Source organism: Lissotriton helveticus, chromosome 7, assembly GCF_964261635.1.
Source record: "Lissotriton helveticus chromosome 7, aLisHel1.1, whole genome shotgun sequence".
Taxonomy (NCBI): domain Eukaryota; kingdom Metazoa; phylum Chordata; class Amphibia; order Caudata; family Salamandridae; genus Lissotriton; species Lissotriton helveticus.
Window position 1 is genome coordinate 858906222 of NC_136068.1, and position 15402 is coordinate 858921623.

The 15402-nt window shown below is 40.8% G+C and overlaps 1 protein-coding gene across 2 annotated transcripts in view; it reads right to left on the reverse strand.

Moving 5' to 3' along the window:
• DOCK2 (dedicator of cytokinesis 2) overlaps positions 1 to 15402 on the reverse strand; it is a 2042522-nt gene that overhangs the window by 984201 nt on the left and 1042919 nt on the right. For both annotated transcript variants that reach the window (XM_078653374.1, XM_078653373.1), the window contains exon 27: positions 10700 to 10795. In XM_078653374.1, the coding sequence (XP_078509500.1) occupies positions 10700 to 10795 (96 nt within the window). The remainder of the gene's footprint in view (positions 1 to 10699; positions 10796 to 15402) is intronic.

Here is a 15402-nt window from a genome sequence, read left to right on the forward strand (position 1 = left end):
CGAACACACATGCTGATGGTGATGGATGGGTTATTGATTATCCTGTAACAGAGACTTGCGGGACTTTCTTGGCAATTTTGAACTTGCCTGATACGGACTCACCTGGCTTGCTTTCCGAACTGGCGCTTACACCATACGAGCCTTGTGGTCTCTTCCTGGCTGGGAGATTGCTTGAGCATGTTCCTTCCTGAACTCTTGAGCTTTGGTTTATCTATTTAGAATGTGACCAAGTTATCTTATAACCTGATGCAAATTCACTGATGCGTTTATTTTACCTTAACCTTTGATAAACTATACTAATATTTACATATCAACTCAGCTATTATGATAATTTCTATTCAAGTGAATGTGCATTCTTAAAATGGGAAAATCAATGATTAGGAAAGGATCATTTAGAGAGATGTCGGAGCATCAAATACTAATGTAATTAGTTGGTATAGCTTACACTGAGCTTTTGACTCGCCTACGTTTCTTCAAGAGATTTCAACTTGCTGTGATAATCCTTTATCTTTACAACATCATTTTGAGAGTAATTTACATGAGCTTAATTTCAAGTTTGTAATACAGTTATCGAATTGCTGGTCCTCATTCGATGACTGTTGGGACAAATATAGGCAAACCCTATCGGCACAAAACAAGGTAGATCGGAGGACAAAGAGAGTGGGGAAAAAATATCTGACAGAGGGAAGAGAAAACTTTAATGGGCCCAGTAATGCTACAACACCACCTACACCAAATCAATGTCTTTGCCTGGCCGTAGGCCAGTTTGAAAAGGGTCAAAGAGTAGGTTGAATCAGTCCTGGGAGGTAATTACAGACCATATTAGAGTGAAAAGGATCTAATGGACTTCAGAACAACTAGGGAATGAAAGGAAATGGAACTTGCTTGTAAAACTGCCAATCAAATTGACTATGAGTCCATTTTTTACAGGCTTCAAAGTAATTTAGAAGCATTAAAATCAATGTTGGCATCTACCTTATGATTAAGCGGCGGTCCATCACGTGCTATAGACAAAACTAAAAGGGCCCTGGTATGGACTAAGCCTGCTGATAGCTATTACTTCTATGATTAGACTGTGCAAAAAACTTCTCCTCTGGAATATCTACAATGTCATTCATTTGAAGTTGCCTTGGTCAAACTGGTATTAACCAGGAGTGAGCTATGATCTGCTCCTGTTCTTAAAACAAATTTAAGAAATGGTTACAAACTTACTTATGCTACATGTTAGATCTGGGGGTCTCTAGTTGGCAGAGGTAGGTACCAATGTCCAAATAGGGACCCTTGCTTCTAGTCAGGGTAAGGGGAATACGCTCTTTAGATAACCACTGCTCACCCCCTTGGTAGCTTGGCATGAGCAGACAGGCTTATCAAAGGCAATGTGTAAAGTATTTGCACCAACACTCACAGTAACACTGTGAAAACACCACAAATGGACTCCACAACAGCTTAGAAAAATAAAGTATCTTTATCTAAACTACACAAGACCAAAACGGCAAAAATCCAACATACACAGTTCAATATGATTTTAAAAGAGTTCTAGGGTTTGCGTAAAAATAATCCACAGTTGCATCACATTTAGTCCAAAGTACCTGTAGATGCGACAAAAGTTCCAAATGGAAGCTGCAGCATTGAAAAATAAGCGATGCGTCACTCCTGAGACCCTGGGGAGGCAATGCGACAGCTCCACTGGACGCAGCGGGCGTGTTGCGACGAATCCAGTCTGTATGGGGAGGGATGCGATACCTGGTATGGATTCCGGTGAGCAGGTTCGGTAGGAAGCATCTCACACAAGCACGATGCGACGATCCCCGGGACGGCGACGATCTCAGGTGCGGCGGCGATGCACAGCACAGCGATCTTCTCCTCTCACGGCCCCTCAGTGCGATGGCTCTGCGGCGGTGTTCCCAGCGACGTAATGCAGTCCGCAAGCAAGCGGTGCGGCGACCTCACCCAGCGACGACAGGCTCTGCGACAATATTCGCAGTGACAGGAATCTTCCCGCACCGGAGCGATGCGTTCTGAAAGCGAACGATGCATCAGGTCTTGCAGCGGCAACAGGCGCTGCGACGACCTCGATCTTCGCGGCGGCAGGAATTTCCTCACACTGTCGGGGATGCGCTCCGCAAGCGAGCGATGCGTGAAAATTGCAGATTTTCTTCTTTTCTCCTTGTCCAGCTCCCCAAACAGCAGGCACACCTTCCAGAGGCCCCACAATTGGATCAAGCTCTCTAGGAAGGGCAGAACTCATACAGCAGAGTTCAGGGGAAGCTGGGGGAAGCTGTTGGTGAAGTCCTTTTGTTCCTGGGACTTCTTAACAGGGAGCCAGCTCTTCTCAGGCCCTTGGAGATCTCTTCAAGCAAGGGCACAAAGCAACAGCAAAGTCCTACCTCTCTTCTTGGCAGCAAAACAACTGCAGGTCAGCCCACAAACACACAGCAGGACAGTCCTTCCTCTTCAGTCTTCCAGCTTTCTCCTTGGCAGAGGTTCCTTCTTGATTCTGTTGTCTGGGTAACCCTTTTTATACCACTTTTCTCTTTGTTCTCTGAGGGCAGAGAGGCCTTGGCTTAGTCAGAACCAGTTCTGGCCAGTCCTGGAGCTCTTTGTTTACTTGACTTCTTCCTTCCTTTGAGAGTGAGGGACAGGGTCGTCAGCTGCCCAGCAGGAGGTGAAGCAAGCATTGTGGAAGGCAGGCACAGCCCTATTCAGGCCCAAGTGCTTTCTCCTCCCACCAACCAAGATGCAGATGGAGCTATTCAGCCCAGGGATGACTCACTCAGCCTCTGGGAGCCACCCCAGCCCCTGTCACTATCAAAACAGACAGTCAATTCACAAACAGGCCAAGGCACACAGAAAGGTCAGACAAGAAAACTGCCACTTTCTAAAAGTGCTGCTTTCAAACACAGGATTTAAAAACCATCCATCCTAAAAGATGTGTTATTAAATTCTGAGTTCAGGGATACCAGACTTTAACTTTCTATCTTGCTCCTATGGGAAGATATGCAGGTAAACATTATACACAGCCGTCCCTATTATACCCTATGGGCATGATAGCCTTTCAATAGTGAAAAACGAAAATAGCTGTAATTCACTACCAGAGAATGTCACACACACTAGTACATGCTCTACCTTTTGCATACACTGCACCCTGCCCAGGGTGTACCTAGGGCCTTCTATAGGGGTGTCCAATGTGTACAAAAAAGGGAAGGGTTAGGCCTGGCCAGTGTGGGCATTGGTCAGGTCAGCATGGCAGTTAGCAACTGTACACAGGCACCGCGGTCAGAGTCCTGAGACACCATTTTAGGGCTACTCATGTGGGTGGCACAATCCGTGCTGCAGGCCCACTAGTAGCATTTGAATCACCAGCCCTGGCACACTCAGTGCACTTTACTAGGGACTTCCTGGTAACACAAATATGCCAATCATGGATAACCAATTACAGTAACAATTTATACAGAGCGCCTATGCACTTTAGCACTGATCAGCAGTGGTAAGGTGCCCAGAGTCCTATTGCCAACAACCACAGGACAGGAAAAATAAAGGAGGAAGAAGCAAAAGGTTTTGGGATAACCCGGCAAAAAGGGCCATTGCCAACACTACTCATACAAAAATTGTTAAATAATGAGTGTTGATCTAAATAGACTAAAAGAACTAAAAATAGCCCACTGCATATACTGATGTACTTTTCCTTGACTGCTGGGTAAATGGTGGATTTATACATTACTGCAGTGAAATATGTTTAAACTATACCTTTCATAAACCTTCCACTAGATTTGATGATTGTGTCTAAGTCTTCGTTTTGAGGAAATTAGATACAGCTTAATTAATTCGTTTTTCAAATCTTTCATACCGCTATTTCAAAACAATATGTTCTATCATGTCCCTAAATAAATATCTTTTTACAGAAGCAACTCATAAAATGGTATGCTCATTAATTTCATGAGTTACCTTTGAAAAACATATCTGATCCTAGTTCAGGCAGTGCTGTTCCACTTCTGAGTACTAGAATTTGATGTAATGAGCAATTGTGAAGGCACTGTCATTTCTCCTAATCAGATAAAAGCCTGGCCAACAAAACTTATGAACAGCACCTCAAATTTGGGATGGGATATGGCACAGAGGAAGTCTGAAACTGGTATCAAATATGTAGAGTTGACTAGTGTGAGGCACTAGGACCTAATATATAAGCTTGTTGCTTAATTTACAATGACGCTTCATAATTATTGAAATATTAATCAATGTCAGCAGTGGATTGTTGGCCTATGGTGCATGAATGCGGTATTCTGCTACTCATCCGATAGCAATGGTTAGCATGCTATCCGACAGAGTGTGTATGCAGTGTCTCCTTATTTTACCTTGATACCTCAAAAATAATCAACACTTGAAACTAAACACCACTGCCTACACAGGTCTCTGGACGGAGGATCATAGTGATAATGAAATAAGCTCAAAGCAATTACAAAGTTACTGAAATGAACATACATAAAATCAATGGACACCAGCTTCCTTTAATTAATTGCTTCTATTAACTTGTCTCAAGAGTAACAGACTGTTCCGATCCAGTACCAATGTAAGCCAGATTTCCTCACATAAATCAGGACAGAAAAGAATGCGGGGGAAGAAGAGGAGGGAAATGTGAAATTGATCGAGAAGAGTCACAGGCAACCAAATGAGGGGAGAAAAGAGGAGGAGAAGAAAGAGATAAAAGTAGAAATGCTGATGACAATGGGCAAGAACGGCAGATAAAGAAGGAGGGAGAGAGATGGAAAAGGGATAGAGCCGAAGGTGATACAAAGAGAAATTAGAGAAAGTAAGCCAGAATAGGAAGTCAGAAATTTGTCTTGAGAGTTACGCTCTGCTATAAATGCCAGAAAGACATGACCAAGTCTGTTTGAATTATGACAGTTTTCTTGGTATGACGTTGAAAACCAAACAGACAAAAAGAGATGGTAGCAATGCTTGCAAATAGTACAACCACTGTGAATCGCTCGGTTATTATTAAAATCTTTCATTTATTTGCCCATCACCCTTCCTCAAATTTGACCCAGTCATATGCAAATCAGGCTTGGTCCTGCTCTCGTAGGAACAGTCCAGCTCAGACTGCCAGTGTGGTGATCTGAAGGTGGTTGTGGAAGACTTATCCAGGATAGTTTTAGCAACATGAAGTTTACTGCAATGTACAAGATTTTATAGGAATAGTATTTTATTATGTTGGGGCATAGGGTGAGGGGAAATGTGCATGCAGTTGCATAGAGGCAAGTAAGGCAAAAGGTGTCAACAAGTTAACACGTTTGCTCAACTCAAACTCTACTCATCAGTCCATCACAAACTGCAACAAATGCTTCCCTCTTCTGCCACTCTTTAAGGAGGTGAAGCCCATGAAGTGGGGTCATTAAAATCCAATCCCAGTCAGCTCTACAGATTAGTTGCAGGTCCTGATAAGAAGTGATACTGTGTACATTTTTCTGAGACTTTGGCTTTCGAGCAGAAAATAATTTTTACTCCTGAGAAACCCTCATGATAATTTGAGGAGTTGGAGAGGTATTCTGGTGAGTTCAGGTGGATTTTTTAAAAGGTTAGCTCCTCAATTTAAACTTTACTCTTGCCTCAATAGGGAGTCAGTATAGCTTGAAAACAAAAAGAGTGAAGTTGATAAATCTCCTAAAAGATGAGAAAAGTTTAGTTGTAGAGTGGAGAACAACTTTGAGTGTATTAAGGGGAGATTGCAGTTTGCATGTATTACCAGAATACAACTGTAACAAGGATAAAGCATGTGCTGCAGATTGTAGAAACCGTGTGATAGAAATGACTTGATTTTGGTGAATATTGTCCACTATGGGTATTTCATGTCTGTGAGAAGTTGTTATAGAGAGAGTTCAAGATTTACCCCTAGATTGGTTACTAAGTGTGAGAGAGTGCAATACTCAATTGTTTTAGCAGTTCTTGTTTGAATCTCTTTTCATGTTTTGGAGAAAGCAATATGAATTCAGTTTTAAGACGAATGAGTCTGAGGAAATGTTGAGGTGGGAGGTCAAATATATCAATTAGAAGTTGTAAATAAATCTGAAAAAGACCAATAATATGTGTTTCACACTCCACAAGTATGTGATACGTGCCCTGAAGATTGCAAAATTGAAAGTATGAGGAATTATGAACACTTGCGTGTCAAGACTGCTGATACCAAGCCATGACCCCCAAAAATATAAAGACCAAATGGCTTTACAGCATAATTCTTCACCTGTCATGAAGATATTTAGATCAACCTCTTTTAGGTCTGCTTCCCCTGCATTGGAGGTTTACTGTGCCAGAGAATTCAGTGCAGCTCTTTATGGGGTAGAATTTTGGGACTTTTGTAATATAAACAGCTTTTCTAGTACAGAAAATAACCTTCTTCAAAGTCTCATTAATATGCTCCAGGGGGCACCTTTAGACCCTCTATATTTAGATAAGGTGAAAGGATGTTGCCCATCTTGCACAACTTAGATCGCTTACATACTGGTGTAGACTCTGGTCTATAATGGACCTGAATCCGTACAAAAGAGGTCTGCAGAATGTAGTAAGTTCAGACAACATGTATGTGTATTTATTTATTTATTTATTTATTTGAGTATGTGATTCAATGGCTGAAACGTTTGGTTGTATAAACTGAGGCTAAGCGTTTATTTCGACAATCTGAATTCAGTTATGACAGTCTTGTGAAAAGAGGTCAAAACTAAATATTTGGAACATGTGATATAGCATTGCATAAAGACAATAGTATTCTAGACAAATTTCTTGAGCACGAGGGTACATTGAAATTTGAAGGTTTTCTTGATGATTTTCTCCCAAAGGCTGCCAAACAGGTATACTTGAAATTCAGACATGGATTCTTACTTCAAGTGTAAATGGTCAACATGCATTTCTAGCTGCCAAAACGACATGTGTCACGTTTATATACTTAAGAGTGGAGTAGAGGAACATTCCGTTTTGCACTGGTTATGCCCACCTACATAGAAGGTGTATAGTCTTTGTTTGTCACATGTTAGATACGACTCAAAATGGAGATGCTCTCCGAATACTTAGATCTGATGCAAGTAGTCCTATTGTGTCTTATTTTTTCATGGTGAAAATAAGAAAAAATGCAATCATTTAAAATAATTATGCACTTAAATCCAAGGATTTTTTGCACTTTTATACTGTTTTGATAAACGAACATCTATTTTAACTGTAGTTTTAAATGAATTGCATCTATTAATGTACTTGTTTAATGGGGCAAATTCTCGGAAATAACAAAATTATGACATGAAGTGAAATAGGGTTTGAATGATAATTTGGGTGTTACAGAACGGGTGGATTAAGATCCACATTCCCTCAGATACCACACAAATGCATTCCATCTAGCAACTGAAAAGTGTTGAGGCTAAACTGGATTTCTCTGGTAGCCTGTTCATGAAGTTGGCAGCATCTGAGGTAATTCCTTCAATTGTTGCTATTTGGGATTGTGTGGACAAAACAGAGGAGAAGCAGTTTAGCACTGAAGCCTGGATTCCAAATTGACAATCAAGTTGAGTAAGAAGGTGATTGTGATCAATCTTGTCAAGCACTGCATGAGATCTACAAGTACTAGGAAGCAGGAGCCGCTCCATCCAGCATCCAGTAGACATCATCTAGTAATGTTAATAAAGGCACTTTCAGTGCAGTAGCCCGCGATGAAGCCAGACTGGTGTGTGGTGTAGAGGTTTTCAGTGTTGGTGAAAACAGTTAGTTGTGAGAAGATACACTTTTCCATGGCATTACCCTACTTTGGGAGACTGGAAAGTAATTGGTCAAAACCTCCAGGTTGGTATTCGGATTTCTAGTAGAGGATAATTTAGTAGTGGTTGAACACTGGAATTCCCTGCTTCATGACATTTGTGTACAGATGGATCTTCTTGAATTAAAAAAGAAATAAAAACACTTATTTTCGAAATGCAGGCTCTAAGCAGAAGGAGTAATTTGCATAATTGTCATCAGTATGGTTCTTTATTAGCTCCACGAAGCTTTTGGGTGATCAAGGACTATATAAACAAATACATTCAGTTAGTGCTGTTTATACCATCGATGAATTTTGATACAGAGTTGGGGACTAAAATTATAATTATCAATTTTCGAGCAGAACAGTATATACATTAGTGCACCAAAACCAGTGGCAAAATCTGTGTCATGCTTACGGGGTCATTGATTGTCCAAGACCTTTACCAATAATCATATGGTACTTGGTTGTACGTATCTGTGTGGAAGTATGTGTGTGTGTAATGGTTTGCTGTGCTCATCCCATGTTTAATGCTGGCCCTGAAATAGCAGAGACAATTCCTGACATATTATGGGAGTCATTAAACGCACAAAATGTGATGGGAGAAGTGCTCACACTTTGTCTAACCCCTGGCAATTGAACAAAGTAGCATTCCAACCCATCACTCTTTTGCCCACCATGCCACCGCAGATTAGACCCAGCTATACACACGTCAGTAGAAGCAGGGAAAAGTGATAATCCAGAGATGATTTTGTTGTATAACTAAAATGTGACCTTGAAGTCTGGTGTTTAATATAACTAAGGCACAAACCAAAAATAATAAACTGCTACACTCAGTAGTGGTGCAAGCAAATTAGGTGTCGCATATTATATGGATAAATAAATCTCACAACTTCAGAAAATGCCAGGTGGCTAAAAAAACTAACCGAGAAGACCTACATCCCCAACTGAAATACTGCTGTAGCAGAAGTGCTCTTTCAAATCTCCTTTGGGAAGGCCATGTTATTAGTTCTATAATCAAAGGTTTATCAGCACTTCTGACATTTAGTGACTAAAGGTTCAGTGCTATCATGATTTAAGACTGCAAAGAAATTCTATCTAACTCCAGCGGATGACAAGATGGAGGGCAAGTCAGCTACTGATACAATTTTCCCTATATCATTTGCAAAACTTCTGGCGGAAATCTTAGTTTAAAGAAAAGTTGAAAAAAATCAAACCTGTATTTGTAGAAAATGTTACTAGCTTAGAGTTTTATCAAAATGCAATAAATTGGTATGTTTCAATATCCTGGTTAGGAGACATTTCTGACAATACATAAAAATGTCACAAAAAGCAGAAAAACAACTTCGATATCAGTGACGAGCACAGGATGGGGACAATGACAGGCACTGCATGAAAGTCATTTGTACAAGCACTGGAACATACATCAATTAACTTGATATGGGAATTAGAGAGCACGCCGTGCATTATGGCTGACCTAAGGCAGTTAAGTTGTTTCCTAAAAATGCATATTTTAACTAAACTATCTAGTTTCTACAGAGAACAGTTGCAGACACACTGCGGTCTCAGGTTTCAAACAACATGTCTAGGATAAGTTGTGTACCACAATATTCAAATTATATTTAAAAGAAACGCAAAATATGTAAATTAAGCCAGATGATTTGGTTTCTAAGATCACAAGTTTACCTTGAAACTACTACTGAAGAAAGACAGCCACATATGCTGGAAATCTGCTGATCAAAGGAAAATTGATTGGCAGTACACCGTCCCCAGGATGTAGTAAAACACACGTTTCAAAATATAGATTTAAGTTTGACTTCAAAAACACCAACCAACTATAAATACGAAGTAAAGCTGAGGTTCAGCATGGCGATTTTGGAGGAAAACATTTTGATCATGTTCCATGAGACTGCTGAACTTGAAATGTTTCTAATTTGAGTGAGTCTCGTTCCTCTGACCAGTAGGCACAGGTTCAATTCAATACTATCCTGGCCTAGTCCATGTTAAAATTAATTAACACACAATGGAGGGTTGGATGTATATGCGTGTGGTTACATGTGCGAGCTCGCCTTTATGTTAGAGGAGGTAGGCAGCAGGCCCTTCTGAAGCCACTCAAGTGTCTGCTCGCACACTTCGATAGACAACAAAGTAGGTGAATGTTTAAGATTAACATTATCCTCCAACCGTCCCCAATTTCAGCATTTAAAGGCAGAGTACACAAAAAAGAGAACGGCGAGAAATCCTGCTCATTGTAGAAGCCTTCAATTCTGTTTGCAGAATGCAAAGTACATGACAATGGCGTGAGCCAGACATGTAATAAATGGATGCATAATGTAATGAACGCTACAAAAGAGGCAAGCCTACCTGTGGTCTGCCATTTTAAGATCCTGACCATTTGTGAGGCACACTTTAAAAAGAAAATGAGTCAAGGGAGGCTGTCTTACTTTGAGTCAGATAGTTGTGGACTAGGTGAAAGTCAAGCCAATGAGAACAATTTCACTTCTTTTAATTCCAACTGTAGTGCAAAGTTTACTTAAATGGGAGCCATTATCAACGCATTCTGTCCAAAGATTTAGTATGTACCTGCTTGAAATTATTTTACATTTACCCAAAAGCTTCGTCATTTTTCAAAATCGAATTGGTATTCAAATTGAATATGCTGCTTAGAAATCATTATTATTATGATTTATAAACGACTTTACAGTGTATGTAAAAAATTATATTTGCAGTTCATATAATCACGCTTTCTACTTTTGAGAAACAAAACATGCAACAATATTTTGAAACAAAAAACTGAAATAACTGAGTTCAACATTGCCCCATTAAATGGTACTTTAAAAGTTCTCAATACGTCTGAACAGATTTTAAAAGGAGGGAACACTTTGCAGCCAAATCAGCAGGGAGGAAAATAATTTCAAAGCTGTTACTCACGATAAGACTTTGCTCTCGGCCCATAATCATGACAGTCCTATTAACAGTACAAAGGAGCTGAACTATTATCTCTTGAATGTGTTGGTAGGTTGAGGCCTGTAACATACAATGATTGTATCATTTAAATATGTAAAACAAAGCTCCACGTTATATTTGTACATCAACAGAAATCATTACCAAGCGAGCTGCCACAGCTTGTACGAGAATCAAACTCACCCTAAAGTTTATTGCAAACTGCTGGATTATGCAACTTTAACACAAGGCAAGAATAGCATAAATATAAGAAACTACAATAAAACAGCAAACACGTTGAACTACGACAGCAGTATGCAAAAATAAAAAGTATCAGCAATTCAACAAGCTGTGTACATAAAGGCAAACTAAAACCTTTTCAAATGGTGCTAGCCGTACACCAGCACCCAACGTTGCAGAATAATGAAACAGCAAACACCCCAACAAGGTCGATCAAGGTGGACCAAGTCGAATAAGTGGTATCACTGGCAGACCGAAAACCTCTGCTCGGAAGGAGAGGAGTTTAAAGTTTCAAGTCAGGTTTTCCAGTGGCAAAAAACAGAATGCAATGGATAAGGGTGTCCTGGTTGGCAGAGTATCACAGGCACGAACGTGCGCTACTACAGCGGCTCCGCTACCACAGTCCGTCCCCAACAGATAAAATAAGTGGGCCGTGGAACAACTCGAATATGCAACCTGTTTAGAAGTCTTGGGGATTACAGGAGTTAGGCAGAGTGGGGCAATTTGAAACAACTTGGGTCTTGATCATTTCTCCTCCTCCCACGGCCCCGAGTCTCCCGTGACATTTTTTCTTTCTTCATGAAGAGTACCAAAAAAGAGAGCGACCCTGATCTACCAAAAAGATCCTTAGCATGAGCAAACCAAGGAGCCTGGTCAGCCACATTTACCAGGAATACTGCTTGTGAGTTGTGCGGCTATTCTGTGGAAAGGTCCAAATGCCAGAGGTTGAGCGAAAATATGGGTGGTGTTCTGCTAGTTGTTCAGTAATGGGAGTGATTTATGGTTTGTCTCTGAAAATAACTGCTCCCAACATAAGGGGCACAAATGATTTTTTTTTGTCATACAGAGCCCATTCCTCTATTGCCCTGCAACGTATGTGACCTTTGTTATAGCCTTGGCCCGGTTAAATCCTACAGCTGTAGTCGCAAAGATAGGTCTGCATGGGTAGATTCCCTTACAAGGAAGGCTACACATATCCCATTGTCAACATTCCTCACTGATTGAATTCACCTTTGCAATGCGTTGATCTACACCTAGATGTAGACTTGTTAGACTCCTATGACTCAATTTGTGATTGAATATTACTGGCGTTCTGCCTGCTTGTGGCGATTGCCACTACAGAGGCAGAAATGCCCCTATAAAAAGTAATAGAGAATTTTAAGAATTTGGGGCCCGATGTAGGTAAATCCCATTTACCGATTTTGAAATACCGAATCCTACCAATTCGGTATTCAAAAATCGGTAAATGGGATGTAGGTCCCACATCTGGATTCGTTACCGAATCCTTAACAATTCTTTAATTACCGATTCGGTAAATACCGAATCGGTATGGCTTTGAAGCCCATAGTAATGATTAGGCATTACCGATTCGGTATTTACCGAATCGGTAATTAAAGAATTCACAAGGGTGCAGGGGGTGTCACTTTGACACCCTCTAGCACCCCCAAAACGGGCATGTGTGCAATGTGGCACACAGACATGCCCTAAGGGCACGTCTGTCTGTCACATGGCACATGTGTACATGCACAGATGTGCATGTACACAGGAATCGTTTTTTTACCATGGATTTGTATTCCATGGTAAAATACCGATTCTGTAGGCCATGTGCTGATGGAACATTGGCTACCTACATTGCATTTTCGGTAGTTCTACCGAATCGTCATCATTACCGAATCGGTAAATATTACCGATTGGGTAACTTTACCGATTCGGAAATGATAACGATTCGGTAAAATTACCGAAAATGTGCCCCTACATCTCGATAGCCCTTTACCGATCGGAAACGGCCGAAAATCGGTATTTTCGGCCGATTCCGATCGGTAAAGGGCTACCTACATCGGGCCCATGATTCTTAAATTAAAAAATAATTACTTTTTTTTTGTATTTTATACTCTTAAATTTGGAAAAAGGCCATATACTGGGCAGACTGACCCAACAGCCTAATGCAGAATACAAGAGCGCTACAACATCTTGTTATCCTAATCTCATAGAATAAAACAAAGGGTGATGAGGGGAATACTTGAAAATAGTATAATCACTGCCAATCGATTAGGGTAGCATTCCAACCGATTATTTTTTTGGCCATAGTGTCACATCAGATTATGACTAGTCATATGCAAATCAACCTTGGGGCTGCTCCAAAGGCAACAGTTCAACCCGAACTGCCAAACCAGGTCTTCACTACAAAAAAAAACACATGCTACAAAAGACCGGGTTCAGCCTATTTTGCCCCTTTCAGTCTTGTGCATACCCTTGGCCACTTAGGGTGTTACATCAAAAACAGAAAAGTTGATGGAGGAAATGCTTGCAAAGGTTGATTTTCAATTGCATCTTTAATCTTTATGCCTCCTGCAAGAGTTATACTTGCATGGCTAGAGAATTATGCCTCTTGCAAGAGTTATACTTGCATGGCTAGAGAATGATGATTAAAAGTGAGTGGGATTCCCAAGTTACATTTTGGAAATGTACTTTTTAGTCTGTTGAATGGTCACCATTCTTGTTAACAATGGTCTACATGTTGAATTTTATGAGGAGGAAATAGACATTCTGCCCCCATATTCTGCATATGCAGGAGGAAGTGGCTCTCCTTGCTACACAACCTCTGTCTTTGTTGGATGCTATCATACTTACTCTTCTGAAGGTACATAAGTCATACAGCATGCTGTAATTCATATAGACATGGGCAAACATATTTTTGCTTAGATCATTGCCATGAGGTGGCTGCCTTAACTCCTTGGTATGGACTTTATTTCCTGTAATCTGCTCACGTTATTTTCTATCCTACTTGAGCTTCGACCAGAGATGAGCAACACAGGTCTTTTCCATGAGGCTGCAAAGATATTTGACTATGTAGAATGGAACTTTCTATTCATGTCACTCAATAGGAACGAACTTCAGGTGTGAGTTTCTGAAATAGGCGAAGCCTTCAAATTTACATCCAGTGGCATATATAGGGGTACACATCAGGAAAGGCTGCTGTCTCTGAAATTATTCAATTTAGCCATTGGCCTGCCTTCTTGTGAGTTTGATTCACACCAAAGTCTCCAGTTAGACGCTTCCCGCATACTTCTCCCATTATATATTTATGCGCTGGGAAACCCTTGTTGGGTAGCTTTGCGCATTATAAAATAAAATAACATAAAATAACATAACATAACATAACATAACATTTATTGATTTCTACTTTGTGTCAAAAATACTGGAACAAATTAGCACCCTATTTCCTGGGAGTTCTTGGTTATGGAGATATATCTGGCCTATACAAAGTCAGGCCAAAAACTGGTACTGATTATTTGGGTGCACATATACATCAGGGTTTCCTTGTATTAATTAGGAAAATCTGTGTGTTAGTATAAAATAAGTTTATTGATTAGGTATCTTGGTGGATTGTGATTCGCTTATCTTTAGCAGGCCATATCACCATGATGGAGAGGACCATTCTGTGTCAGGAATGGGCTCTCTTGTTGGCAGTGGTATGCACCCTGTCTAAGTAAGGACCTTTCCATCTAGTGTGGGTAAGGGAGTTACATACCTAAGATAACCCCTGCTCACCCCCTTGGAAGCTTGGCACGAGCAGTCAGGCCTATCTCAGAGGCAATATGGAAAGTATTTGTATATAGCACACACAGTAATACAGTGAAAGCACTACAAATGGACATCACACCGGTTTAGGAAAATAACCAATCTTTATTCAAACCAAACAAGACCAAAACAACAAAAATCTAACATACATACCTTAAAATATCACTTTTAAAAGGTTTAAGTAATTCTGTCCATACAACTCAATGGATGCGGTGATTTTAGCACAAAGTATCTTTGTTGCGTCAAAATCAAAGATGAAAAAAAGCCGCAAAGGTGGAAAGCGTCAGAAAACACAGCGATGCGTCAGTTCTTGAATTCTTGGGGAATGGATGCGTCAGTTCTGCTGCACATAGGAGAAGTGTTGCGTCAATTCAGGACTGTGAGGAGAAGTGATGCGTCGATTTCCAGAGGCGACTCATTTCAGCGGGGCGATGCATTGGAAATGTGGTGCACAGGTGTGATGCATGAGAAAATCCAGGCGCTGCAGGTCGATGTGGCAGCAAAACATGCGCTGTGTCAATTTCCACTCCTGCAGACAAGTGGTGCGTCAATTACTTCAGCCGCACAATAGGACCTGCTTCGAAGTCATAGCGGGGGTCTCAGACTTCACAGACTTGGTGCTCTGGACTCAGACTGCAGCGGTTCTTCAGCCCACAAACAGGCGCTATGTCTATTTTTCAGCCGCACTATGGCAATCGATTGGTTTTTCAACTGCATGGCAATCTTGCAGCAGGAAAACCAGAGCTTAGATGGTGATGTATGGAATTTTAAGTCCAGAAGCAGCAGAACCACCTCCAGGGGGCCAGAACTGTAATTGATACCACTTGGCAAGTCAGAAGTCCCAGCAGTGGAGTTCAGGGATGCTGCAG